General features: G+C 46.5%; 2 protein-coding genes across 5 annotated transcripts in view; one reads left to right on the top strand and one right to left on the bottom strand.

The window, feature by feature from the left end:
• Positions 1–25,688, bottom strand: part of LOC135909264 (uncharacterized) — a 121,852-nt gene that overhangs the window by 42,780 nt on the left and 53,384 nt on the right. The window lies entirely within an intron of this gene.
• The window catches only part of LOC135909265 (monocarboxylate transporter 13-like), a 65,225-nt gene continuing 51,800 nt past the window's right edge, over positions 12,264–25,688 (top strand). Inside the window, exons 1-3 of one of the 3 annotated variants that reach the window (XM_065441170.1) lie at positions 12,264–12,664; positions 13,501–13,548; positions 14,135–14,994. In XM_065441170.1, the coding sequence (XP_065297242.1) occupies positions 14,553–14,994 (442 nt within the window). In that variant the 5' untranslated portion in view covers positions 12,264–12,664; positions 13,501–13,548; positions 14,135–14,552. The remainder of the gene's footprint in view (positions 12,665–13,500; positions 13,549–14,134; positions 14,995–25,688) is intronic. The other 2 variants (XM_065441171.1, XM_070538989.1) reach the window with 2 other exon arrangements.

The raw sequence follows: 25,688 nt of genomic DNA on the forward strand, positions 1-25,688 counted from the left end.
CCCCCCTTCTAACTCCCCCTTCCCTCTCCCTCCAGCGTAGGGTAGCAAACCAGCCCTTCCCATCTGGTTAACCTCCCTGCCTTTCCCCTTTCTTCTCTCTCTTTCTCTCTCTTTTCGTGTCCTGTATATGCAACAAACACAATGAGCATATGAGGCTCTCACAGCTGCTTAAGGTGTGCTGCTATATTTTTCATCCTTACCATTTTACCTTGGACGCGTACATTTTAGTGGCAGGTCATTGGAAATGTTCCACATGACGCCAACGCAAAATCTTTGATGGAAAAACCCACGCTCGCTTAAAGTACAGTATGCAATACATATCTTTAAACATAATAGAAGGGTGGCATGAGAGGCACAAAGGGCGAAAGTCGAGGAATTTCGAGCAGTCCCTACGAGAAGTCCTATACCTATCCTCTTTCCGACATGCAGATAGGTAGAAAAAGTGATTATGCCAAAGGTCAGGGCGCTCACCGGTTCGAGCGCAGTGCTTTCCCGCAAAAATTGGTGAAGGAAACACTGGCGCTGGGATTTCTCAGCCATATACCATTGATAACTTAGTTAGTACATCGATTTGTGTAATCATAATTTTCAAACGTTCTATCCCCTTATTTATGACGCTTCTATTTTTCTCAATGTTTGCAAGCAATCATAGTTTTCTCAACACAGCAAGGCAGTGATTCCCTGCGAACATGCGCAATCATTGTGAATTGTTGCATTTAAAACGCGATATTTTGTTGAAAACGATCTATTTGCAAAGAAGGAAAGCAGCTTCAAGCCGAGGTTAAGGCGAATCCATGTATATATATCCAGTGATTTTCACGCTGACTGAATCGGCATACTTGTAGCTTCCCTGCGCAAATGGCCATAATCCGCCTTTAAAGTATTTAATTACCTTAAGACAGATATAAACTCCTTAACTATCAGTGAAAAAGCTGACCCTTGCTAATTTGTCAATTACGCATTTTGAGTCTTTGTGCCAGTAATGTCCATCTTTTCGAGTAATCCTGCACAATGAGTAGATGTGTGCTATACACCGCAGGAAATTTTAAATTTTCTTTTTAACTCTAAAAGAAATAGAAGGAAAAAAGAAAGGCGTAATGCGCGGCTATTCGCGGCATTACCCAGGGTACTACCGAGCGTTCCATCAAAATCGGAGACCACACACAGGCGCAGCCGACTCGCTTGAGTTCCCAGCCATTCTATCGATCATGACGCATGGACACTGCTTTTCGCACGGCGCTCATGGCTGCACGAGTCGAGGGGCGGGACAGTGAAGAATGATCGTGTCCAGATTGGTGCTGCGACGGAGTTTTTTTTTTTTGCTTTTATATTGCTGGGCGCTTTCTTTCGAGAGAGAAGATGCGTTCATCGCCTTGTAGTTTGGCAAGTCGAGCGCTTGTTAACCTCGTGGGCGACATATATCTGCGGATGGCAGTTTCGGAGCACTAAAAAAAAAAACACGTTGTAAAACAGTACGACAAAAAAAATTGTGGAGTTTTACGGGCCAAAACCACGACCTGATTATGAGTCACGCCGTAGTGGGGGGTCCCCGAAACAATTTGGATCACCTGGAATTCTTTAACGTGCACCTAAATCTGACTGCGCTGACGTTGTCACGTTTCGCCCCCATCTAAATCAGGCCGCAGTGGCCGGGATTCAATCCCGCGACTTCGTGCTTAGCAGCCCAACACCATAGCCACTAAGCAGCCACGGCAAGTTGTAAAACAGTGCGACCGCTATCTTACTAATTGTTCGTTTGTTTACTTGTGGGCAGTTCTTCGTGCACTATCTTGCACTCTACGAAATTATAAGCAAACCGCACGCAAATTGTTTCACAATAAGGGCATAACTAGAGGATAGATGAAGCAGCTAAGCTGTGCAACATTACCTGCACGTTCGAAGCCGGCAGACGTTGTTCGCTACCTGGTAGCAGTTGACAGCTCTCTTCCACTTCTCTGAGATCATTTTAATGCCCAATCCCCAATAAATAAAATAAATAAATATCGCTTATATATATATATATATATATAAACGAGAAGAAAGGGGGTTAACCGAGGGGCCCGATATTTATTAGTCATATAATGAGAAGCCAACAAACACTGACACCAAGTACAACATAGGGGAAATTGCATGTGCTTAATAAATGAAATAAAGTCATGATAAATTAATGGAAATTAAAGTGGATGAAAAAACAACTTGCCGCAGGTGGGAACCGAACCCACAACCTTCGCATGTCGCGTGCGATGCTCTACCAATTGAGCTACCGCGGCGGCGTTTCCCCATCCACTTTTTCGGGTATTTATGTGTACTAGTAGGACCCTGGGAGTGTTAGCCAGCGCCCCCACTCACAGACCTTGGCGGCGGACGTGGAACGTCTTTTGCCGCAGGCGTCACGAGAACGTGATCTTTTCGGGTGAAGGCAACTGGTCAATAAACCCACATATGCTACCTGAAGGCATCAATGTTGCCGGATTCGAGACCCTCGTTATGTAGTAAACGAGAAGAAAGGGGGTTAACCGAGGGGCCCGATATTTATTAGTCATATAATGAGAAGCCAACAAACACTGACACCAAGTACAACATAGGGGAAATTGCATGTGCTTAATAAATGAAATAAAGTCATGATAAATTAATGGAAATTAAAGTGGATGAAAAAACAACTTGCCGCAGGTGGGAACCGAACCCACAACCTTCGCATGTCGCGTGCGATGCTCTACCAATTGAGCTACCGCGGCGGCGTTTCCCCATCCACTTTTTCGGGTATTTATGTGTACTAGTAGGACCCTGGGAGTGTTAGCCAGCGCCCCCACTCACAGACCTTGGCGGCGGACGTGGAACGTCTTTTGCCGCAGGCGTCACGAGAACGTGATCTTTTCGGGTGAAGGCAACTGGTCAATAAACCCACATATGCTACCTGAAGGCATCAATGTTGCCGGATTCGAGACCCTCGTTATGTAGTAAACGAGAAGAAAGGGGGTTAACCGAGGGGCCCGATATTTATTAGTCATATAATGAGAAGCCAACAAACACTGACACCAAGTACAACATAGGGGAAATTGCATGTGCTTAATAAATGAAATAAAGTCATGATAAATTAATGGAAATTAAAGTGGATGAAAAAACAACTTGCCGCAGGTGGGAACCGAACCCACAACCTTCGCATGTCGCGTGCGATGCTCTACCAATTGAGCTACCGCGGCGGCGTTTCCCCATCCACTTTTTCGGGTATTTATGTGTACTAGTAGGACCCTGGGAGTGTTAGCCAGCGCCCCCACTCACAGACCTTGGCGGCGGACGTGGAACGTCTTTTGCCGCAGGCGTCACGAGAACGTGATCTTTTCGGGTGAAGGCAACTGGTCAATAAACCCACATATGCTACCTGAAGGCATCAATGTTGCCGGATTCGAGACCCTCGTTATGTAGTAAACGAGAAGAAAGGGGGTTAACCGAGGGGCCCGATATTTATTAGTCATATAATGAGAAGCCAACAAACACTGACACCAAGTACAACATAGGGGAAATTGCATGTGCTTAATAAATGAAATAAAGTCATGATAAATTAATGGAAATTAAAGTGGATGAAAAAACAACTTGCCGCAGGTGGGAACCGAACCCACAACCTTCGCATGTCGCGTGCGATGCTCTACCAATTGAGCTACCGCGGCGGCGTTTCCCCATCCACTTTTTCGGGTATTTATGTGTACTAGTAGGACCCTGGGAGTGTTAGCCAGCGCCCCCACTCACAGACCTTGGCGGCGGACGTGGAACGTCTTTTGCCGCAGGCGTCACGAGAACGTGATCTTTTCGGGTGAAGGCAACTGGTCAATAAACCCACATATGCTACCTGAAGGCATCAATGTTGCCGGATTCGAGACCCTCGTTATGTAGTAAACGAGAAGAAAGGGGGTTAACCGAGGGGCCCGATATTTATTAGTCATATAATGAGAAGCCAACAAACACTGACACCAAGTACAACATAGGGGAAATTGCATGTGCTTAATAAATGAAATAAAGTCATGATAAATTAATGGAAATTAAAGTGGATGAAAAAACAACTTGCCGCAGGTGGGAACCGAACCCACAACCTTCGCATGTCGCGTGCGATGCTCTACCAATTGAGCTACCGCGGCGGCGTTTCCCCATCCACTTTTTCGGGTATTTATGTGTACTAGTAGGACCCTGGGAGTGTTAGCCAGCGCCCCCACTCACAGACCTTGGCGGCGGACGTGGAACGTCTTTTGCCGCAGGCGTCACGAGAACGTGATCTTTTCGGGTGAAGGCAACTGGTCAATAAACCCACATATGCTACCTGAAGGCATCAATGTTGCCGGATTCGAGACCCTCGTTATGTAGTAAACGAGAAGAAAGGGGGTTAACCGAGGGGCCCGATATTTATTAGTCATATAATGAGAAGCCAACAAACACTGACACCAAGTACAACATAGGGGAAATTGCATGTGCTTAATAAATGAAATAAAGTCATGATAAATTAATGGAAATTAAAGTGGATGAAAAAACAACTTGCCGCAGGTGGGAACCGAACCCACAACCTTCGCATGTCGCGTGCGATGCTCTACCAATTGAGCTACCGCGGCGGCGTTTCCCCATCCACTTTTTCGGGTATTTATGTGTACTAGTAGGACCCTGGGAGTGTTAGCCAGCGCCCCCACTCACAGACCTTGGCGGCGGACGTGGAACGTCTTTTGCCGCAGGCGTCACGAGAACGTGATCTTTTCGGGTGAAGGCAACTGGTCAATAAACCCACATATGCTACCTGAAGGCATCAATGTTGCCGGATTCGAGACCCTCGTTATGTAGTAAACGAGAAGAAAGGGGGTTAACCGAGGGGCCCGATATTTATTAGTCATATAATGAGAAGCCAACAAACACTGACACCAAGTACAACATAGGGGAAATTAGGGGCAATTTCCCCTATGTTGTACTTGGTGTCAGTGTTTGTTGGCTTCTCATTATATGACTAATAAATATCGGGCCCCTCGGTTAACCCCCTTTCTTCTCGTTTACTACATAACGAGGGTCTCGAATCCGGCAACATTGATGCCTTCAGGTAGCATATGTGGGTTTATTGACCAGTTGCCTTCACCCGAAAAGATCACGTTCTCGTGACGCCTGCGGCAAAAGACGTTCCACGTCCGCCGCCAAGGTCTGTGAGTGGGGGCGCTGGCTAACACTCCCAGGGTCCTACTAGTACACATAAATACCCGAAAAAGTGGATGGGGAAACGCCGCCGCGGTAGCTCAATTGGTAGAGCATCGCACGCGACATGCGAAGGTTGTGGGTTCGGTTCCCACCTGCGGCAAGTTGTTTTTTCATCCACTTTAATTTCCATTAATTTATCATGACTTTATTTCATTTATTAAGCACATGCAATTTCCCCTATGTTGTACTTGGTGTCAGTGTTTGTTGGCTTCTCATTATATGACTAATAAATATCGGGCCCCTCGGTTAACCCCCTTTCTTCTCGTTTACTACATAACGAGGGTCTCGAATCCGGCAACATTGATGCCTTCAGGTAGCATATGTGGGTTTATTGACCAGTTGCCTTCACCCGAAAAGATCACGTTCTCGTGACGCCTGCGGCAAAAGACGTTCCACGTCCGCCGCCAAGGTCTGTGAGTGGGGGCGCTGGCTAACACTCCCAGGGTCCTACTAGTACACATAAATACCCGAAAAAGTGGATGGGGAAACGCCGCCGCGGTAGCTCAATTGGTAGAGCATCGCACGCGACATGCGAAGGTTGTGGGTTCGGTTCCCACCTGCGGCAAGTTGTTTTTTCATCCACTTTAATTTCCATTAATTTATCATGACTTTATTTCATTTATTAAGCACATGCAATTTCCCCTATGTTGTACTTGGTGTCAGTGTTTGTTGGCTTCTCATTATATGACTAATAAATATCGGGCCCCTCGGTTAACCCCCTTTCTTCTCGTTTACTACATAACGAGGGTCTCGAATCCGGCAACATTGATGCCTTCAGGTAGCATATGTGGGTTTATTGACCAGTTGCCTTCACCCGAAAAGATCACGTTCTCGTGACGCCTGCGGCAAAAGACGTTCCACGTCCGCCGCCAAGGTCTGTGAGTGGGGGCGCTGGCTAACACTCCCAGGGTCCTACTAGTACACATAAATACCCGAAAAAGTGGATGGGGAAACGCCGCCGCGGTAGCTCAATTGGTAGAGCATCGCACGCGACATGCGAAGGTTGTGGGTTCGGTTCCCACCTGCGGCAAGTTGTTTTTTCATCCACTTTAATTTCCATTAATTTATCATGACTTTATTTCATTTATTAAGCACATGCAATTTCCCCTATGTTGTACTTGGTGTCAGTGTTTGTTGGCTTCTCATTATATGACTAATAAATATCGGGCCCCTCGGTTAACCCCCTTTCTTCTCGTTTACTACATAACGAGGGTCTCGAATCCGGCAACATTGATGCCTTCAGGTAGCATATGTGGGTTTATTGACCAGTTGCCTTCACCCGAAAAGATCACGTTCTCGTGACGCCTGCGGCAAAAGACGTTCCACGTCCGCCGCCAAGGTCTGTGAGTGGGGGCGCTGGCTAACACTCCCAGGGTCCTACTAGTACACATAAATACCCGAAAAAGTGGATGGGGAAACGCCGCCGCGGTAGCTCAATTGGTAGAGCATCGCACGCGACATGCGAAGGTTGTGGGTTCGGTTCCCACCTGCGGCAAGTTGTTTTTTCATCCACTTTAATTTCCATTAATTTATCATGACTTTATTTCATTTATTAAGCACATGCAATTTCCCCTATGTTGTACTTGGTGTCAGTGTTTGTTGGCTTCTCATTATATGACTATATATATATATATATATATATATTGTCACGTGGTAGTGACGGTGAAGAAAGAACACCGTAGCAGTACTGTGAAAGACAAAACTAGCTTTTATTGGGCGAACCTGTGCCCACAAAACAGGCTACACTTAAAGCACAACGATAGCGGCGAACACAGTCGGCGATCGTCGAAAATCTGATAAGCGATGAGCTACGCCGCCGTCGCCCGCCGTCAAGGTCCCCTTCCACGACCGCGCCAGGGCCCCGTAACGCCGCAATTCCGTCGACCACCACCGCCGCCTCCGCCAGCACGCCCACCCGTCGCCGAGCGCAGCTACCCGAGGAAGACAGACGTTTGGCGCGTTCCTGACCACCGCCCGCTCTGCTACCACTGCGGAGAAGCAGGTCACGTCTACCGGCGATGCCCATACCGAGAGATGGGACTGCGAGGTTTCCCCGTCAACGCGCCGCGTCCACAGCTTGGAGAGCGCCCACGTGACATCGCCGACTACCTCGCCGCTACTCAATGGAGCTCTCGACGACCGTCGCGTTCGCCATCACCAGGCCGCTACCTGTCGCCGCAGCGCCGACCATACACTGGCCCAGCCCGGGGCCGGTCAGCGAGCCCATATCCGGAAAACTAAAAGCAGCAACCGATGGAGGTGCGGTTACTGTTCGTCGAACTGACGAAGATCCTCCGCCGCCGACGAAGTCGACGAAGAAACCATCTCGACGACCTAATGACGACACGCCGCCGTCCCGACGAAGTCAGCAAGCCAAGACTACCGACACCGACGAAAGACGACTTGACGACGCGACGTTCCAGCTTCAGTTCAACACGACGCAGCCGTGATCCGACGCCAAGACCTAACTGCAACGCCAGACAAAGAACCACCGACCTCGATGTGCTTCTCGACGGCCACGCGGTTACCGCCTTAGTCGACACAGGGGCTGATTACTCCGTCATGAGTGGACACATCGCCGCCCAGTTGAAGAAGGTTAAGACTGCATGGGAAGGCCCTCAAATTCGCACCGCTGGAGGACACCTGATTACGCCGACTGGAATCTGCACGGCAAGGATAACCATTCATGACCGGACTTACCCAGCACCTCCACCAGATGTCACGTGGTAGTGACGGTGAAGAAAGAACACAGTTGCAGTACTGTGAAAGACAAAACTAGCTTTTATTGGGCGAACCTGTGCCCACAAAACAGGCTACACTTAAAGCACAACGATAGCGGCGAACACAGTCGGCGATCGTCGAAAATCTGATCAGCGGTCAAGCGCGTCGGCTTTTATAGAGCAGTCGTTGAATGTTCCAGACTAATCGCTCGGACCCGTGTGCCTTCCACAAAGTTCTACACCGTTCGCGTTACGCGATGAAATCAGATAACACAAGGTTCGACGACAACAGACAGCCGGGTAGAAGCATCGATAACTTTCCAGAAACATCGGATATCAGGCGCGTCCCTCGCTGTGCGATTACAGTTGTTAAGCGGCGAAACGTGGTCACCCGATAAAGATAAGTACACGTGTCAATATATATAAACATTCCTCCTTCTAGTGGCGTCGTGACAAGATATTAATTCAAAATCTCGTAGACTTACATTGCGCACCTCAGGAGTCTTCAGATTCATGTTACAACAACAATAAAGTGAAGTGAGGGGTTTGAGTTATGGTTAGTATAGAGCCAAAATAAAGCTAACACGCCATGTCTTCATTGTCTTAATGTCGTCCGCAGAACTTGGTTTCATTATATGACCACTTGTTTTAATCGCACGTTTAAAACATCTCTGAAGAACCGAGCCTTGCTTATAGTATGATAGGTTGCACTTACGGTACGGGGGCTTAGTCGTAATCTTTCTAACTTTTATGTATGCAATTATACTAAATAATGGACCAGCAGTTCAGGTGGTTACCAAGTAGAAACCAAAAGAAAGGAAAAGGCCGAGTACTCGTTACGTTGTAATTTATGCATGTTGAAGCAGTTCTCTCGAAGCCTTCATACTCATTCACCTTTATCGCAGTTTACGATAAGCTCGGCACTCAACTGAAATATGTGCAGCCACCTATACTTCTTATCTATGCTCAAAGAAAAAAAGCTAGTGAGAGATTCAAAGTGTCTATGATCTCGGGAAGAGAGCTCGCGAACAGGAGATTCGAAAGGACGCTTTCACGGTTACTCGCGCTATAGGGGAGCTCTCCGAATCAGAAATGCTCGCTTCCCCTTCGTATACGACAACCGCCAATTACTGGCGCGTTCCGCCAAAGCGATCCAACACAAAAGACATTGCGCGAAGGAAGGAAGAAAACGAACCCTTTGCGCCAACAAGACGCGCGCCACCCTGCAATCGACTTCGGCGAGCGTATATATATACGCAACCCGCCAGCCGAGTGTAATTGCGGGGCAATTTCTGCGTTCGCAAGACTTCGCGACCGAAACTGACATCACTGCCCCGAGAGTGCGGAGAAATCGAGAAGAGGTTTCAGACAGATGAGGAGCAACGTGTGGTCTACGTGCTCAGCCACTTCCCCTTTGCCTGTTTGAGTTTCATTAGAGGCATTTAAACAATCTGTCTCCGAAGAAAAGGGACGGGGAGATTTCAGCACCTTGCAACGAGGGAAGCAACGAGAAGGGGGGGGGGGGGGAGCACTTTTTGCGTTGGACCCACGGGCGAATTATTCTCGGCTTTGGTGGGGAATAGAAGCAAGAGTAAAATGCCACCCACGGGGCCTGTCGTCGTCTTGGCTTCCTCCCCTCTCAGAAACTTGGAATAGCACTGCTTGCGTGGCTTACGAATTTCTGGAACTCCGTTTAATCTCGTTTGCTGCGCTGAATGTATCCAGCGGTGGAAAGCAAGAAAAAATGATATCGAGTGCACAGATAAACAGAGACGCTGGTGATTCGAGGAAGTGATAAGAAAAGTACGTGTGAATGTGAAGCTTCCGGCTATGAGTCACACATAGTCCGATATCTTTTCCCTTACCCTCTTTCATAGACAGGCATTAGTTCTCTCTTTTTATGTGCTGTAATGAAAACTGTGGCTAAAAAGCGCGATATGCAGTGTGTCTTCTCTGGAGTTAAACGACGCAAAATCTGCTTAGTCTTTATCGTGTGTAATTAGTGAAATTTTAAAACTAAGCTGAGCCAGCTTAGTGAAAACTAAGCTGAACCAGCGCGACTAAACAAGAATAGACGAAAAAAAAAGGAGGGGGGGGGGAGCTGTACGCACTGCGCAGAACAGTCCTGTGGTGTGCGTTTCTCTGTGTGTTTTTATTCAGACGCGCTGTGTCACCTTAGTTTTAAAGGATCAACCAACTAACCTTTACCAAGATGTTACCAATTCCGAAATCGTTTTCGGACGGCAGACGGACTTTCTTCGCACAGACATACGGTTTTGAACGGCCTGTATGCTTAGAAAGAGGAATAAAATCTGAGTGGGAAATGTGTTTCCACTAACCGAGAGTTTGACTTTGTCATTGCTAGCTGCGCACTCCACATCGTGTGTTAGGGCAAGATAATGTATTTGTAAGCAAATACGTAAAAATATGAGGGAGATATACAACACGACAATACAACATGACAGATATTTACGACCACCTAGTTTGCACCCCACGCAAATAGAGAAAAGGTATGCTTCCTTTTGTAGCTATCTTTTAGTTTGCGTGCGCATGGCAGTGCGAAAATATTGAAATATGCCTGTCGAAGTGCGAGTACAATAAACGCACGGACATATGAAACAAACGTTCGCTGGTGAATTACGACTAGGCGTGTGAGCTTCATCGCTTCGGAGCGTCTTCGCGGGGTGGCGGGTCTGCGCCCTTTAATGAACGAGATGTATGTGTAAAGTTTGCTCGGCACGTGACATGATGTCGGGAGAGCAATGCAGAGATCACTGCTTGTCCATAGTGAGATATTACGCCTGCTGCCACAATGAATCTGCATTTCATCGTCGGTTGATTGTGAACCTAAATCATCATCAAGCAGCATCCTCATTCTGCTTAATGACTGTCATAATCCAAGGAAACACGCGAATTTTATTACTACCTCGAGCATGCTTAAAACTTGCATCGTTGTAAGTGGTCGAATAAAACTTCGGAGACAACGCGCCCTTCTGGTCGCTTTGCTTTTAGTGTAATTCTGTTACGCTGATATACTGACGTTCTCTGCGGAACTAACGCCTGCTAATTGCATTTCCTGTCAATTCACTCACATTAGCGCGCTTGTGTCCAGAAATGCAATCAGTCATACTGCTGAATCCTTTTTGCAAACTCCTCCTTTTCTCCACTCCAGTGCAGGGTAGTAAACCAGAAACTTTCATCTGGTTAATCTCCCGGCCTTTTCTCTTTCTATGTATCTCGATGGATGCATCAGCTCTCGCTAGATGACCAGCTAATTACGCTAAGGGCTGACGGCTCCTCCCTTTACTGTGTAATGTCGTTATTTATTAACCATTTACTGCCAAAACCATCGGGGATCATAACAGGAATTAACGTCAGCTTGACCACAGGCTCCTTCCCCTTCCAATATCAAACGCCAGGCGCGGCTTGCACGAATCATTTTACAAGCGAGTAAATTTAGCTGCAGTTAATCTGATAATGCTTAACGTATCGTAAATGCTAGGCTGCTTTGATACTTCAATGTTCTCAATTAAACGCGATCTACTTAACACATAGCCTGTAGCAGCGTTTTTAATACGCTGGAGAGAGTTTTCGGTTGGGAATAGTGGAGCGAACATCTTAGTAATTAATTATTTACTGCACTAATTAGGTTATAATAAAAATAATTATTCATTGGTCTTGTACGAAAAAAAAAACATTTCGGTCCGTGGCCAGAAATAAAGGAAAAGTTGTAGTTTTCCTTGATGAGTTTTGGGCATTACAAGGTTAAAAAGCTGCGCATGACGAAGCGATAACAGGTTGCCGCTAGTTGGCTGCTGACAAAAGATGTGACATTCGCGCGAAATTTCGTACCTTTGTCACTGGACAACCTCTGGGCTGCCATCTCCCCGCGCACACACACATGCGCGTATTCCCCGCGTCTTCTCTTCCAATATCTCTCTCATTTTTCGATGAAGATTCCTCCGCCCCTTCTATTCCGCTCTTCCAGCGCAGGGCAGCCAACCAGACATTTTTCTGGATAAGGTACGTCCCTGCCCTCTCCCTGCCCTCTCCTTTCCTCTACATCGGGCCGGCCGTCCTCCCGGTGTAGCCACATCCCTCCTCCCACCTCTCAGCCCTCCCCCGTCACCAGGCCAAGGTGTGCACTATACTCTTGAATGGAGCCGATTCTCTCACCGATCCCGCGCGCACTATAAGCCCACGCACACGTGCCGGCGCTGTCGGAAGAGTAGAGCCACGTGCGAACGGAGAGGCAGGACTTCGCCTTGCGCTTGCGCAGTCACACACTCCGAGAGCACCGAGACCGGATCATCTCACGCGGGGCCCCGTCAGTCGCGCGGTGGCATCGGTGGAGACGCGCAGACGCCCCCGGTTCTCTCTGGTCGGCGGCAGAGACGGCGGCGACCCGAGAGCAGGCTTTTTGGGGGGCGGACTCCTTCGCCCCTTCGAGTCCCGTTTCGCGGGCTGTCGGATGAGTAGTGCGCGTCCGGCCGCGAAAGGCGTGCGCGGATTGTGGAAGCTCCCAGTCTGGGAGGCTTTTGATTTTTTTTTTCTCGCGATATTTGACGTGTGCTCGTGGTCTCGACCGTAGTTTCTGACCGTTCTCGGTGGTGCCCGGCGAGGGTCGACGTCGTCCGAGCCTGAAGTTGGTGTGAAGTGCGTGAGCGTTCTTCCTATCCGGGCCTGTTCGTTGGCTAGACTATTTCGTAGTTTCGGCGAGCCACGTGCGTATTTCACCGCTCATTCTGGAATCGCGTTCTCTTCGTTCACTCGAGTTTCCCGGAACGTCTCGCTTTTAATAGTTGTTTCGCAATTTTGAACGGGCGGGTGTCGATACTTTGGCGTGTCGCGAGGGCTACGAAGGTCAGCTTTCGCGCGTTGACAGCTAGCTGACTTTGCAGATAAGGTTGCAAGTACAGGTGTTGATTGTTGCCTTACACAGCGTTTGTTGGGAAACTTTCACGTGTCGTTGGAGCTTAGTTGTACAGATCAAAATGATGATCGCGTGTCTGGGCCTTTGGTTAGAAAGGTATACTGATGAAGAAATAGGCACAAAAATTTTGTCATACCGATCGGGACAATGCACAAAGCATGTGACAAAAACTGAAGTTATTAAAATCGAACTTTTCTTAATCTCTGGGGCACAAACGGCGCGTGAGATTCACAACTCATAAAAAGATTTCTTATTGAGCGTCTCTTCTTTCATGCTAGTTTACTGCAAGCATGAGACAGCTATCAACGTTACTTCTTTTTGTTCTTTCTTTTTTGTATGGGGCACTATTAAACTTATTTATTCATATTTGTCCCAGTATGGTCTTTCTTGCGGGGCTTAACCCGCGCTTCTTTATTTTTATACCTCTTCAAGCGCAGTGTTTCATTTTCTGTTATTATATAACAACCCTCATGTTGAGCAAGCAAAACAATATTACTATAGGTGATGTTACAATACAGTCGTTAAGCATCAATTGTATGTTTATATTTACTAAATCAGACTAAAGTGGCACTCATTGCCCAGAATGAATTACATGAATCGAATAAGTTATTGACTCTTGTGTTGCAGCCTCCCATAACATTGTGACATCGCTTGGCAGACAGGCACAACAGCAATGTGAGTTCTATTCCACAGTTGAAGTGCACGCTTCTTAATGTGCGAAATCACGGTCAGAATACGACATCAGTTGCCTGTGTCTTCGGTTATGTCTGCCATGTTGGCGAAAGCACTGACCTTGACTTCAATGGCTGAAACTAACAGCTATATTGATTGACTACTAGAATATCGATCGGGCTAGCCCTCATTTTCTTGATTTTGCACGAATTCCCGAAGTTTCATGAATGTGATGGGCTCGTGAACACAGGCTGTGTTAGCCTAAATGCATTATATATATATACATGTATGTATGTATGTATGTATGTATGTATGTATGTATGTATGTATGTATGTATGTATGTATGTATGTATGTATGTATGTATGTATGTATGTATGTATGTATGTATGTATGTATGTATGTATGTATGTATGTATGTATGTATGTATGTATATATATATATATATATATATATATATATATGTATAATTCTTGCATGCACTGTGTAAAACATGTGATGCGGCTTGGAGAACGCAATTGGCTCTCTCAATGCACAAATTACTGTGAAACAATGTTGAAATTAAGGCTTCCGCAACTAATTTTCTCAGGTACAGTGCTGGTCGAGTGGCGGAAGCGGTGACCCTCATGAAGTGATGTTGGTACGCTTCTAGCTGTCAGCCAACGAGTCCAACCAAGCTACTCTCTCGTCCTCCAATGGAGCCTACAGGGTGGCAACGCCGATCCGGTGCAAAACACGACACTACACACGGAACTCCGCAGAGACAGACACCACCACTGACTGCCCTCGTCCCGGCTCCAACAGAAAGCCCGGTCACGTGCACATCTAGCTTCTCGGAATGTGCATTAGCTTGTCGCAAAGCGTCCCCAAACACCAAAAGACGCTTCGCCGCCTTTCGGCCGTCGAAGAATTTGGCAGAGTCTGTGTTATAATCGTTGAGAACCTGGCCGTTTACCAACCAACTCGCGATCTGCTAAATCAGCGAAGCAGAAAGGAGACCGGACAGTATGGCGACGGAAACGGGATCTCCGACTCCCGTCGCTTCTTCGTCGGGACTGAGGGCGACGACCCCTCCCGCAATTTTCGCACCATCGGACGAAATTCAGGCCGACGTCGAAGAAGAAGCTGTGGACGAGGGGAACGGTGGCGCGTCGGGCCGTCAGCAGCAGCAGCTTAAAACGAAGCAACAGCAGCAAGGAAGGTCGGACAGCTTCGGACGTCCCGAGAGACCATCGTCGCGGTCCGATCCCCCGCGGCAGCTGAGCAGCGCCGAGCAGCGCATCGCGGCCGCCATACGGCAGCACTACTACCCGGAGGGCGGCTGGGGTTGGGTGGTGTGCGTCTGCGTGTGCCTTGTCAACGCCCTCAGCTGGGGCATGCAGCTCAACTACGGGGTCATGCACGCAGCGGCGGTCCAGCAGTTCGGCGAGGAGCACGCCTCCGAAGCACGTGAGTGGTGACTCTTCGCATGGCACCGTAGGATTTCATAAACAAAGTTACTAGACGAAAATGAGGCGTTGGTGTCCATTTTAAGTGCAAGCGTTGTGGTTCGAGCAGAGTAGGAATTGCGGTTGGCGCATAGATTTGCCTAAACTTCAAGCTTCCGGCTTGAAACTGCATTGAGACTTGGCAAATGGGTCATTCTCGACGAAAATGTGCTTTGTAAATGCGACAATCCACAATGCTTATGCCTGGTTACAGTCTTATCGCCATCTGCGTTTAAAAAAAATGTTTTTTTCTTAAAGTCTAGCCCAATAGAGAACAGATAATGCGTAGTAAGTAAAGCAACACGTACGCTTTAAATCACAAGCACGGAGACCAGACAAATCCATATACAGACTATCATTCCCGCGGTATAGCTGAACTATTCTAGCGCTAGAGTTCTCTTCAATAATTTCAGTATGAAGCATCGTGGGAATCGGTGGTTTCGTAGCGCTGCGGGTAGCGCTAGAGCCGCGTAAGGCGGAATTCCAGGAGCATTATGAAAATGCGGGTCCTTAAAAAGTAATAATGAGCCTTCGTTGTACACACGGTGTGATAGGATGAAATGGAACAGCAGCTTTTCGTTTAAAGCCGGTAATTTTCCTCGTTCCTGCACTGGAACAATAATTTCTTGAAAGAGATTTTTGAGTGGGATTTATCAACGTAAAACTGTATCACAATTATCATATAGGGACGTTTTAATTTACACGCTCGCAAGAATCACTTGCACCTGTTCAATTGGCGCTGAGTGCACTTACTAGAGCCTCGAAATATGGAGCCTACAGCTAGCTACTGCATTAATTGCCTTACTTACGGCATAGCTGGTGAGCTGCCAGAGCACTCTAGCGATCAGAGATGCCATTACCCCTCTTGTTTAATTATAACGCTAGAAGCCCAAGTGCGGTTTCCCTTGTAGAAGCTTTCTGATGGTACTTCTAATGTTTCGCAATAGTTCTCGCTTTTGGCACAAATTCATTGGAATATTGAACTACCTGGCTTGTGTTACCGGTGCCCAAGATAACCGAGGACGTTTTCAATGCGCGAAGGCACTCACTCACTAAAACCTCTCGTGGAGCGCGCCTCTCCGCACTGCCCCTGTGTTGCACCGCAAAATATTCACTAAAGCTTCTCTGTAGCCAAGCGTTCGACGATATCTCGTCTGGTCAGGTAACACGATGATGAAGAAGTTTCGGTCACTGAGCAGGTCAAGGTGAAAAAAACGGAAACATTTCGGAGCCCGTACAGGTTCCTTGGTCCCACAAAGTGGACGAAAGCCATTTGTCGTCTTTTTTTTTTTTCACATGCCAAGACGTGGATATTCCCGCTCAGTAGGGGAGTAGTTAGCGAGTGCAGTCATATACGATGAAGTGCTATCTCGTCCATATATCCAAAGTCAAATGGATGATGATAAATAAGAACAATACAGAGTCGAATAAGCAGTTTCAAGTGGCGTGAATAATTGCGAAATAAGTAAGGATAAAAGCAAATAGGCAGAGTTTAATGTAAAAGAATCAGTAATGGTTTAAAGAGAGCTCGACTTGCAGAGAAGCAAACGAGTGTTATGTGATATAACGCCGGTCCATGCCGGTCTATCTGAGCAGATACTGAAATCAACCGATGTCTTTTGATTTTATTTCTCTAGAGTTCTTTTGTTCCTTTGTTGCAAGAAAACTGCCAGTCTTGATCAACGCCTTCATGCTTCTTGGCAAATGTACGACCGCTCCAAACTAAGAAAAAATAAACGATATGCTTGTATTGCTGGGTTATGTATAGCACACCTTGGCTGTTCCTCCGAAGTCCCTTGTTGATTTAATTTTTTGATGATTAGTGCGGCACACTGTCACTAGAGAGACAACCGCCGTCAATAAACGGACTCTCGTGGACTGATCACGCCAAGAATAAGCGAAGAGCGCGTAACCATGCTCAGAATAACGCAGTTAAAAAAGTCACAACGCAACTCTTCGAGATTACACTAGACTACACTCGATCAAAGCATCGGCGGCTCGTTAAAATCGCGTTTGCTTTGACTCACTCCGTTTACATTACGCCGGTTGCGGGGCGAAATTTGCCAGGCGGGGCCTCCTTTGCGGCTCAGCATGCGCTGCCGCCTTGGGCACCGAGATCATCGATCAATGCGAGATTACGCTTCGCAGTTGATCGCCTTATGGGACGAAATTGGCAGGGGTGCCAGGTTAGGAATCGGGAGTGGGTTCGCACGGTCGGCGCGATTGATTAATTGGCTTTCTCGCTTGAGAACATGGGCACGCATAATGTTTGTGCCGCCAGTATACTGCAAGTGTGACGTTCTGTGCTCACTGGAGGCTTAAGCGCATCTCGAGCTCGTGTTTTCTTTGAGCGTGGATTGAAAAATTTACTAGCCTCTGCGAAATCCCTTCGTAAGAATAGCAAAAAAAGGGAAAAATGTGTAAACGCTAGGGACTCTGCATACGTATGCTTGGCCCATTGCCGATTTTTTAAAGAGAGCGTGCGGGTCTCGGACGAAATGTGCGTGTCTTATGCAGTGCTTATATTGCAGATAGGAGTCATATGTTTTTCTTCCATGAAAAAGTTGCATGATTTCATGACTTCGTCTTTGTTGTCGTCGTCGTTGCTTTTTCTGTTTTTGTTGTTGCTGCGGTTATTGTTGTCGTTGTTGTTATTATTGTTATGTTTTGCGACAGTATGGGAAGTTTTGCCACTAAAGAGCCCACTATTCCATAGTTGTATAGCTTGGGGTTTACAGTAGTAGGCGGGACCAATACAGTTTTTCAACCATTCAGACTTCATGCCTGGACTGAGTTGCGAATGAGGTTTTTTTTTTTTTCGCTGAAAACAAGCCCCGTAAACAAACTTGTGACGTCTGTACTGAACATTGTGTACACTTAACGCCTTTTTATTTTCGTGCGCTTTGATTTCCAGATCTGACTGTATAGCCGTGTTGCTGTTCAGATTCTTTGCAGGATTTAGACTAGACCACCGAACTTCCCCTCCCATGTGAGGTTTTTCTCTCTGAGAATTATCGAAACAAATCACATGTAACCGCGGCACTCGCATTCATGCTTCCCGTCTCTGACGACTGAGCTTGCTTTGAGCTCCTTCTTCATTTGTCTGGGCATTGCAGAGCAGAAGAAGAAATTTCACCACGGTGTTGGGACGGGTGCCGTTAATGAAACGAGAGGGAGAAACGGCTCAGAGGTGTCAATTTGGCTTCCGAAGTCAACTCCACGTAGAATAGAGACGAGTACTTGCAACAATTCCAATTACAGCTCGGTGCGCGACTCGGTATGCAAGCTGTAGCGAAGTTCGAATCCGGCCCGTCGGGACTGTCTGACGACGAAAGGACGTGTCATTGTGTCACATTGTCACAGGCTCAATTACACCCATGCATTGCCAAGGCCACATGTAGCCAGTCGCGACGGCGTGATTTCACAACGACGCAGACGATCCATTAACGTTTCTTGCTGGCGTTCGTATGTCAAGGTATATCTTCGCGGCTTAGCAAAGGAAATGTGCCAGCTTTTTTCAATGACTACGCCAATGCCTTTGATCGAAAGGCGGGATTCGTAATCCTTACTGAGCGATTTCCCTTTGGGAATTCTGAGACCAAAGTAAAAATGAACTTTAGTCCATGGCGGGTACTTCATTGCAAGATCCGCTAAGTACAAATGAACGTGCTTTGATGATGTACCCTGAGGGAGATTTAGGTTCATGAGGCTTCTTTTTCCGTCATTTCTGCAGCCATGATCACCGCGTTGATGAAGTACGCGGTATGCTATTATCAGTGTCTAACAGCGAGTTAATTAGCATTAGCAAGAAATTACTTGGGTTTTTAGGCAAAAGCAAAACTTCGAGAGACCTTACTGCAGATGAAAATACGTGAAACAAAGCTAAGTATGATGTGTTCCTAACTAATGTTAACAAGGAAAGCTATACATGGCTGAAAGGGAAAACAGCAGGAAAAAAGATCGTCTACCGCATTTATCTGTGAATCTCATTAATGAATTAATTAATGCCGTCTTCAAACCACCGTCATTGCATCTGAGCTAACCACCGTCTGCTAGCCGCCTGGTTAGCTCAGATGGTAGAGTGGTTGCCCCGGAAATGCGGTGGTCCCGGGTTCGAGTCCCAGACCAGGACGAATTTTTCTTCAATTGCGTGGTTTTTCTTTTGAGGAACACGTATGGGCTTCCCTTCTATCAATTGCTACGATTGGGTGGATGCCTCATTTTTCCGTAATTACTTCTCTCCACCTTGCGGGTTTCCGCAGAACTATTACGCCAAGCCACCGTACCTTATCCATTTTCATGCGATGTTCTTGGCCTCTCTGTAACATTGGAAATTAAGGGGTTATACTACACTAAGCGCAAAATTAATTCCCATAAAGTTGTGCTTAGGGATATACAGCTCCCACTCTACTGCCGAAAATAAACAGCAACGAAACAACAAATAAAGAAGAGCAACAGGAAAGTAAGGAAAGAAGTGGTCCGAGCCGCAGCGGACAAAAGCATGCACTGGGCTGCAAAAAAATACCTAGGCCGTGCTAATGAAAGCCGGATAAGACTGAAGAGAGATAAAAGCGCAAAACGCATGGAGAGCTACCTTTGTTTGCATATTTTCGCCACTAGTGACCGCTGTTGCAATACATTTCGCAGCACTTTCTTCGAACAGAAGAGTAAAGGTCACAGCCCACGTCTTCTGAATTCGCGTCTGCAAGCCCAAAACTTTAACAGAGCAGAATTTTGTTGGGAAACGAAAAATTGCAAACTGTGTTTTTATTTTTTCTTTAGTTCAAGGCCTGATTCCAGCTCTTGAAAAGAATCGTTAGGAATGCGGCATCACAATGCGCCCGTTAGCAAAATGTCTGTGAACGTCCCAGCTTAGCTTGGAGCCCGACAAAGGGTGACCACATTCGCGCTATTCAAATAAAACTCAGCGAATCAGTCGTCCGCAATTATACGTCGGGCGTGATAGGATTCTCCCTGCTTTCGCTGAAGGCATGGACGACGCTCATGCCCTTTTCATTTCTAAAAAAAAAAATATTTCTAAAATTCTTTATTCTAGGCCTCACCATGCCAATAAGCTGTCGACATCGCCCGTGTGTTGTGATTTCATGCGTCTCGGTTGCCTCCTTTGTCAGCACTCAGAATTCGGAAGCAGTGTCCCCACGTCACGGCCACACGCAACAGCGATATTAGAAATGTCAGATGGAGCGGGGTGTGCATCTATTGTTCCTTGAAACCGAGCAATGTTTTACCACGACACAGACAAAAAGAAATATGCAAATATAGCAACTTGTCCTGGCACCATGCCACGCTGTCTTCGATCGCTCACTTTCCTTTTATTTTTCTTCGGCTTAGTTCCTTTCACCGTGTTTGCTTCGTTTCCCCACACCAGCCCACTCGTATTTGCATTTATTTAAGCTTTCTGGCGTAAAGTGAAATCCGTAGCGCTTTGTTTGATTCCTGTAAGCTATGCAGTTCATATGCATTCGTAGTTGTGTACAGTTATATTAGTATGGTGCTCTTGCACCCTTGCATGATTTGTCCTGCTCATTCAATCTTCAGTTCTTTTCTTGATATTTTTATAGGGCAGCAATAGCAGTATTTTCAAATTGTTAGTTTTTTTCTTTTTTTTTTGCTAGAAGTGGGATAACAGCACATATTTCGAATACGAATAGTTATAGGTATCGAATATTGAATCAAATATTTAACAGTCAACCGCGGATGCTTATACGTATCTACAGTAGGGATATTTTCTTTCTGTGTAGTTAAGTAGCACGCCTGTATACTGACTAGTCCGAAAAAAAAGTAAAGCAGCTGGTTATTGGACATGGAATCAGCTTTAAACGCAAGATTACTAATTGTAATTGGAAACTGCACAAATAGTCTGTACATCTTTAGAGCGTGGTTAAAAACATGCCTTTGAAGAACTACCGCCGGATGTATAGAATTGAGCTTTCCACGAAAGTCTGAATACGCAAATGGGGGCCGAAACAAAATCAGCAGTTGTGGTAAAAGGAGAAAAAAAAAACACTGACGCAAACGTTTGTGCGCCATAAACACACGTAAAGGGCCAATTGCTAGGAAAACATATATAATAGTAGCGTAAAAATTAAAGAAAAGAGAGGCTGCATCAATAGGCTGTCAAAAACGCTGACAGACAACGAGCAAAATTCACAGGTTGTCCCGTACGTTTGTGCCACGAAACCAAAAACTAAACTCGCATTATCAATTTTGTTTCTGCATTCCTTCAAAAACTGAAATCGTTTCTTCACTTTGATGATTTGCGATACTTTGCTTAGATGCTAGAGAGCATAAATCATACTTTAAGAGTCAGTTAACGCGAAATATTTCATTAGCTTTAAATATTTGAAAATACCGTATAGTTCCTTATCGAATTGAATTCGAATAGTTAATATGTAATATTCTATTCGTATTCGCTACTTCGAGTATTCGCCCCCCCCCCCCTACTTTTCTTCTTTAGTAAATGTCACGCGCCAATTCAGTGGCAATCACAACGCTACAGACGATTCTAAAAAGAGGCGAAGGCTGATCTTGATCATGAGCGTACTAATATTAGCGGATGCGGCCGGCAAGTGAAAAACAACTTTGCCATAAGCCAAAAGCTAATTTTGGCCCATGGGCGTCGGCCTCCCTACAGTTGACGTCATATCACATGGCGCCCAGAATTGAAAGCTATTTAGGAAGCAGTGTGGGGCTCTTACTCGCGCGTCAATGCCAACATTGCAGCCGAGTCCAAAAACAGGCGAAGGCTAATTTAATAACGAACGCACTAACATTAGGGGAGCCGGCCGACAAGTGAAAAACAATTATGTAATGAGGCAAAAGTTAGTTTCGGCCCATGGATTTCAATCTGAGCGTTAGCCTTCCTTTAGTTGACGTCATATCACGTGACGCTTGGGACTAAAAGCTATTCGGGAATCAGTGCGGACCCATATCCGCACGGCATGCAATTGCAACGCTGCAGCCTATTCTAAAAACAGGCGAAGGCTAATTTTGATCACGGGCGCGCTAATATTAGCGGAGCCGGTCGGCAAGTGAAAAACAATTATGTCAAGAGCATGAAGATTTTTTTTTATTGAAGTGAATGTTAGGAGAGGTTGGCGCCTTTATGGTGGCACCGGCTACTCCTAGTCACTTGGCAAACGAAACAAACTTGTGTAAAAAGGTACAATAGCGACACAAAATATAACACTCAGTAGAACACTGGATGAATAAAAAATATACAGTCCAACAGTACATGAGTCGCAAAGTTCTGTGCATTAGTTCAGTCCATGTACACATATTTAAAGTCAGATGTTTGGAACAGCCAAAACATACAACACATGTAATACACTGCAAGTACAGAACAGAGTTATACATATTGCGTAAAAGTTGCGATGACCACATAAACCACCTATGAATCACCAACAACATTTATGTAACTCATTTAGCGTATTCGAATCATCGGATACCTAATATTTTCCCAAAATGTTGGTGTCCTCTAAAAACTTTTTCAGAGCAAGCAAGATTTCTCATTTCGGCCCACGGTTTAGAATGGGCTCGTGGGTTTTCCTATAGTTGGTGACACGTCACGTTACGCGCGGGCTTGGAAGCTGTTTGGGATTAAATATCGACATGTTTGCACACGCGAGAGACGAGTCCTCGTCTTTTGCACTGTGCAAACATGTCGATATTGAATCACTAGCGCGCCCAAACTTCCACCTTATTTAGGATTAGCAGTTTTTTTACTGCTTACGCTCTTTCCGAGATGTGAACCCTCCATATACGTATGCTTCCCAGTAATTGAAGTTTTTCCTCTTTTAAAACGAACCAAACCAATGCCTCATTCAATAACTACGGGACTTGTCATCCCGAAACTGGAAAGTGGACTAAGAGGGACGCCGTATATAGTGAAGGGCTTAGGATTACATTCGACCAACATCTTACCAAAGCATGGTACACTATTATTTTTTGCACTCAGTTCCCAACGGCATGTGGTCACTGGGGCAGGGAGCCGAACCCGCTACCTCATTTTCAGCAGCGCGTCACTACATCCACTGAGCCAACATAACAGATAACGTCTCATTTCAATTATTAGTCTACACTGCGATTCGTAATAACTCGCTTTCAACGCAGCGCTGAAATCAAGACAACGTATACCTGAAATTGTATTGTCTCGGCTTCTGAGATGGACCTGTTATTCAGCACCTTTATGCATTTATAGTCATCTGTCTTTACCTTTTAACCTTTGGCTTATACCTTTGTGCCTTCTTCCTCCAATACCAGTAAACAGTGTCCTACATTTACTTGCAAAGCTGTCAGTGCCTTGCCTAAAATGCTTTTACACTAAGTGTCTTTTCTTTTTTCCATTTTTTCCCTCTTCTTCTTCTTTCTCCTTTTATTCCCTTCACCCCTTTCCCCAGCACAGGGTAGCCAGCCGGTACTTACACTGGCTAACCTCCCTGTCTTTCCTCTCCTTTGTCTCTTCCTCCTTTACACTAAGTGCCATTTTTCTCGATTTCTCTTATGCCTGCAACTTACAGGTCTCCAGATTTACATTGCTTTGAATTTGTTTTTACTCCACGGCTGTTTAGCACGAGTAGATAGCTGTCAGTGTGGTACGGCTGTGTGGCAGAGAAGTTTTCTGCAGCGAAAGCTCGAGCGCGAAAAGAAAGCGCCGTGAACGTCGTTTTCGAGAACTGCTGACACGGAAACACGGAAGTGTTTAAGACGGTGAGCTCCTTTTGTGGTTGCCCGAGCCTCGCAGCAGCCCCCTATCGGAAGTGTTAGAAAGCCCGTCGAATCTTGAATTGTCTGGCCTCTTTTGTTTTTCTTTGCCTCTGGAGTTTATCACTTTGGTTCAACGCTGTATTTTGACGCCAGTGTCATTTTTTTCCCTCGCTGCCCTATTATTATTTTTTGAACAGCTAGACGCAGGGACGTACGAGACCTTAGAAAAGCAAGAATGATGACGCGTTCTAGAAAATCCTCGTTGTTCTCTATAAAAAGAAATAGAGTGCTTAAACAGAGAAAGTGAGGTAGGAGAAGGGGAGTGCAAAATGGAAATATCGTTTAGGTTCAGTTATCCGTCTTATCCTAAATCACAGTGCACGACGCCAAACCCTGTCGCAGTCTGTGCGGTTCTTTGTGCACTGGTGAAAAGACAAAAGACAGAGGGAAAAAAAAAAGAAGACAAGGAGGTTAGGCAGCACGAAGGCTGGCTTGCTACCGCGTGTAAGGGGATGAGACGAGTGAAAGATGACTGGAGAGACGAAATAAAACGGAAGAAAATGAAAGAGAAAAAAACGTTATTATAGCAGAAGCCATCCTCGATGCATGATTATCTCTGTGAATGTGAAGCATTTCTCGCCCTGCACGTGGCACAAGTGCCGAACGAACGAACTTCCTCCCGGAGAAACCCCCACTCTAGGACCGCCAAATGCGCTTGGCTGCGACACCTTGACGACGTACGACCGGAGCCAGAGGCTGCCGCGGGCGCTACACGCCGCACGTTATTTGTCTTCGACAAAGTGATTTTGAAAGCACGCGCCTGCGTCCCGCAAGTGGCGGTCCTCCAATCTGCGCCGGCCGCTTGGTCTCGATGGCCTGTTCAGCGGCCATTTGCCTGGCGTGCCGATATTCTTCGGCCGCGCGTCGCTTCTCTTCTTGCTCGCACTCCACAGTCGCACGTAGCTCGTCGGCCCGTCGCTTCGCCTCCTGCACCTCGCCACTTCGGTACGCATCGCATACCTCTGTAGTCCCTGCAGGGCATATGCTCCTCTTTTGCTTGTTGTATCTTGTGTTCCTCTTTCGCTCATTGTTGCACCTGCAAGCAGAGGCCTACGCGCAACATAGCGCAGCTAGTGCAGCCGAGCCACATCTATTTCTTGCGCGCACACCCGTACCGGCGAATGGAGCAAGGAGAGGAGAGGCGCCATGCTAGTATAGCGCTGTGCGAGTGGGCGCGTGGGAGAGCGCGGACATGCGTGTGGGGATGCGCGCACATGGGCGACAAACCCTGTGATCTTGGAGGGCCTCGCGCTTGACCTTGGCTCCGACGAGGCCAATGAAATGCTCCGCATGTAAAACTATGGGCATCAACGCGATTAGGTCTCAAGCCTATCGCTCATGCCGCAAGTCCTCAAAAGTTGGAGCAAGGCATCTACGTTTAAACCAACTTGGGGAGAGAGCGGTCTGGACCAGCACGCGTGTTGTCTTTTATGTGTATTTGGATGCGGCGTGTGTGTGCGTGCGTCGGATCATCTCCCGAGTCTGCAGAGAATGAATGGTAGGGAACTATATCGTAAGAGCTACTTGATGAGCTGAAGTAAACTAGCTCTGTTAACTTCACAAAAGCTCTTCCTTAATAAGTGCATGAACTGACGTTTACAGAAGCGTTTCTTTTTTTTATGTTGGCATATTGTACTCTGTGAGGTAGAGACAGAGAAACGTCATAAGGGAAATGCAAGGAGGTCACCTACGCTGAGCATGGTTGTCTTCCCAGCACTAGAGAAAGCGAACTTAAAGAGGATAAGGATTAGTGATGTTGACATTTTTCACGAACACACAAACACACAAAAATGAACGATTCATTGTTCAGCTCATCATAAGCGGCCATACAGGCTGTTGCATCTAAAGAAGCGCATCAGTGCTTTCCCG

Source organism: Dermacentor albipictus, chromosome 5, assembly GCF_038994185.2.
Source record: "Dermacentor albipictus isolate Rhodes 1998 colony chromosome 5, USDA_Dalb.pri_finalv2, whole genome shotgun sequence".
Classification (NCBI taxonomy): Eukaryota; Metazoa; Arthropoda; class Arachnida; order Ixodida; family Ixodidae; genus Dermacentor; species Dermacentor albipictus.